This window comes from Megalopta genalis, chromosome 11 (genome assembly GCF_051020955.1).
Source record: "Megalopta genalis isolate 19385.01 chromosome 11, iyMegGena1_principal, whole genome shotgun sequence".
NCBI classification, from domain to species: Eukaryota; Metazoa; Arthropoda; class Insecta; order Hymenoptera; family Halictidae; genus Megalopta; species Megalopta genalis.
In genome coordinates this window covers 2788028-2789878 of record NC_135023.1, presented here as the reverse complement: position 1 = coordinate 2789878, position 1851 = coordinate 2788028, and the positions used below count along the sequence as shown (strand labels likewise).

Below are 1851 nucleotides of genomic sequence, written 5' to 3'. Positions count from 1 at the left end.
AATCTGTAGCGGCACACGGTCGGCGACCGTAATAACCATAAAACTGTCCGCTTGCAGATGTCAAGGGTTCGACTGAGAGAAAACGTCCTTGACGTTTGCAAGACCCGGAAATTCTTTTGTCTCTTTGTTTTTTATCACTGCCACATGCACTGCAGGCCTAGTCGCGGAGAAAGTCGCCGGCCGCGTACCGCTACCCGGCCGAACGGCCAGCGCGCCCCTACAGCGAGGGTACGACGATGGCTGCCTCCCCCGCCAAACTAAGCGGGGGAAAAGAAGACAGCGAGTCTCCCAAAAAGGCGTGGCCTTTTTGGGGGACATAATATAAATAACAGCGGCAAGAAACTGAACGTCTTCTCGTCTAAGCATTACGCCGAGCCTCTACACGTCTAACTATTCCGCCGCGCTCCATCTAGTATCCATCAGCACCGCGCGCCATTCTATATACATCTCCGAATAAAATCTAGTGCAATTTCACTCTGTGTCCTTCCGTTGTACCCCGAACACATCGCGTTACAATTGGTGACCCCGACGTGATCGCAACGAGGGACAAGTCAGGGACAGTGAATCATCCGTTCTAAGTTAACGAAACTCCAAAAAAAACCATGTTTGGAAACAACGACAACGTGACGGGAACCCCCGAAATCAACAAAGTGGGTATACGTATACCGCCCTTTTGGCACAACAACCCGACGTTGTGGTTCGCCCAAGTTGAAGGACAATTCGCCTTAAACGGCATAACAGCCGACACGACCAAATTCTATTATATCACGTCGAATCTGGACTACAGATGCATGGAGGAGGTGCAAGACATAATAGGAAACCCTCCGGAAACCGACAAATACAAGAAAATAAAAGACGAGCTAATTCGGCGGCTGTCGACATCAGAGGAGCAGAGGATCCACCAACTCATAGAGCGAGAAGAGATCGGAGACCGGACACCATCCCAATTCCTACGTCACATCAGGAATTTGGCCGGCAGTACCGTGACTGATAAGTTCCTGCGGACGCTATTTTTAAATAGACTGCCAGCATCGATGCGTCCCATTCTCGCAACGCAAATGGACTCGCCGCTGGACAAGATGGCGGAACTGGCAGATAAAGTAAAAGAGCTCAACCCGTCGGGACAATGCTCGGCTGTGGCATCATCCGATACCAAATTCGACATCCTACGCGAGCAAATGACCCGCCTAACGCAACAAGTAGCAGAGCTGACGAAACGCACCGCCGATGCCACGGAAAGCCGACGAAGCCGGGACCGCAGACCAGCACGAAATGGATGGCGAAGACGGAGCAGAACGCGAAGCCCATCCCAGCCAGGCGTCTGCTGGTATCACCGAAAATTCGGAGACCGCGCCACACGATGCACAACACCCTGCACACACGTCAGCCAGCAGGGAAACGAGACCGATCGGCCCTAGACGAGGCGAGGAGCGCCGATCCCAAAACAAGCCGCCTCTTCATGATGGATAAGGACACGAAGGTACAGTACCTCATCGATACCGGCGCCGATATTTGTGTATACCCGCGATCCCTAATAAAAGGACGACCGACGAAAAGCAATTACACCCTGTACGCAGCAAACGAGTCAACCATCTCGACGTATGGTGACATCGTCCTGCACCTAAACTTCGGGTTGCGTCGCGTCCTAACATGGAAATTCGTAATCGCGGACATCTCGAAACCCATAATCGGTGCTGACTTTTTAAAGAACTTCGGCTTGCTTGTAGATATTAAGAATAAGCGACTCATAGACAATAATACAAACGTTACAGCACGCGGAACATTAGGGACCGCCGATATAGAATCAATTAAAACGGTTGTCGGCGATTCACCCTACATCAAACTCCTAAC

The 1851-nt window shown here is 51.3% G+C and overlaps 1 protein-coding gene across 1 annotated transcript; it reads left to right on the top strand.

Annotated features, from left to right (window-relative positions):
- The first annotated feature begins 602 nt into the window (after nt 1-602).
- On the top strand, nt 603-1418 carry LOC143260288 (uncharacterized). The gene has a single exon (XM_076525301.1). The coding sequence runs from the start codon at nt 603-605 to the stop codon at nt 1416-1418; it is 816 nt and encodes a 271-aa protein (XP_076381416.1).
- Nucleotides 1419-1851: the final 433 nt, after the last annotated feature.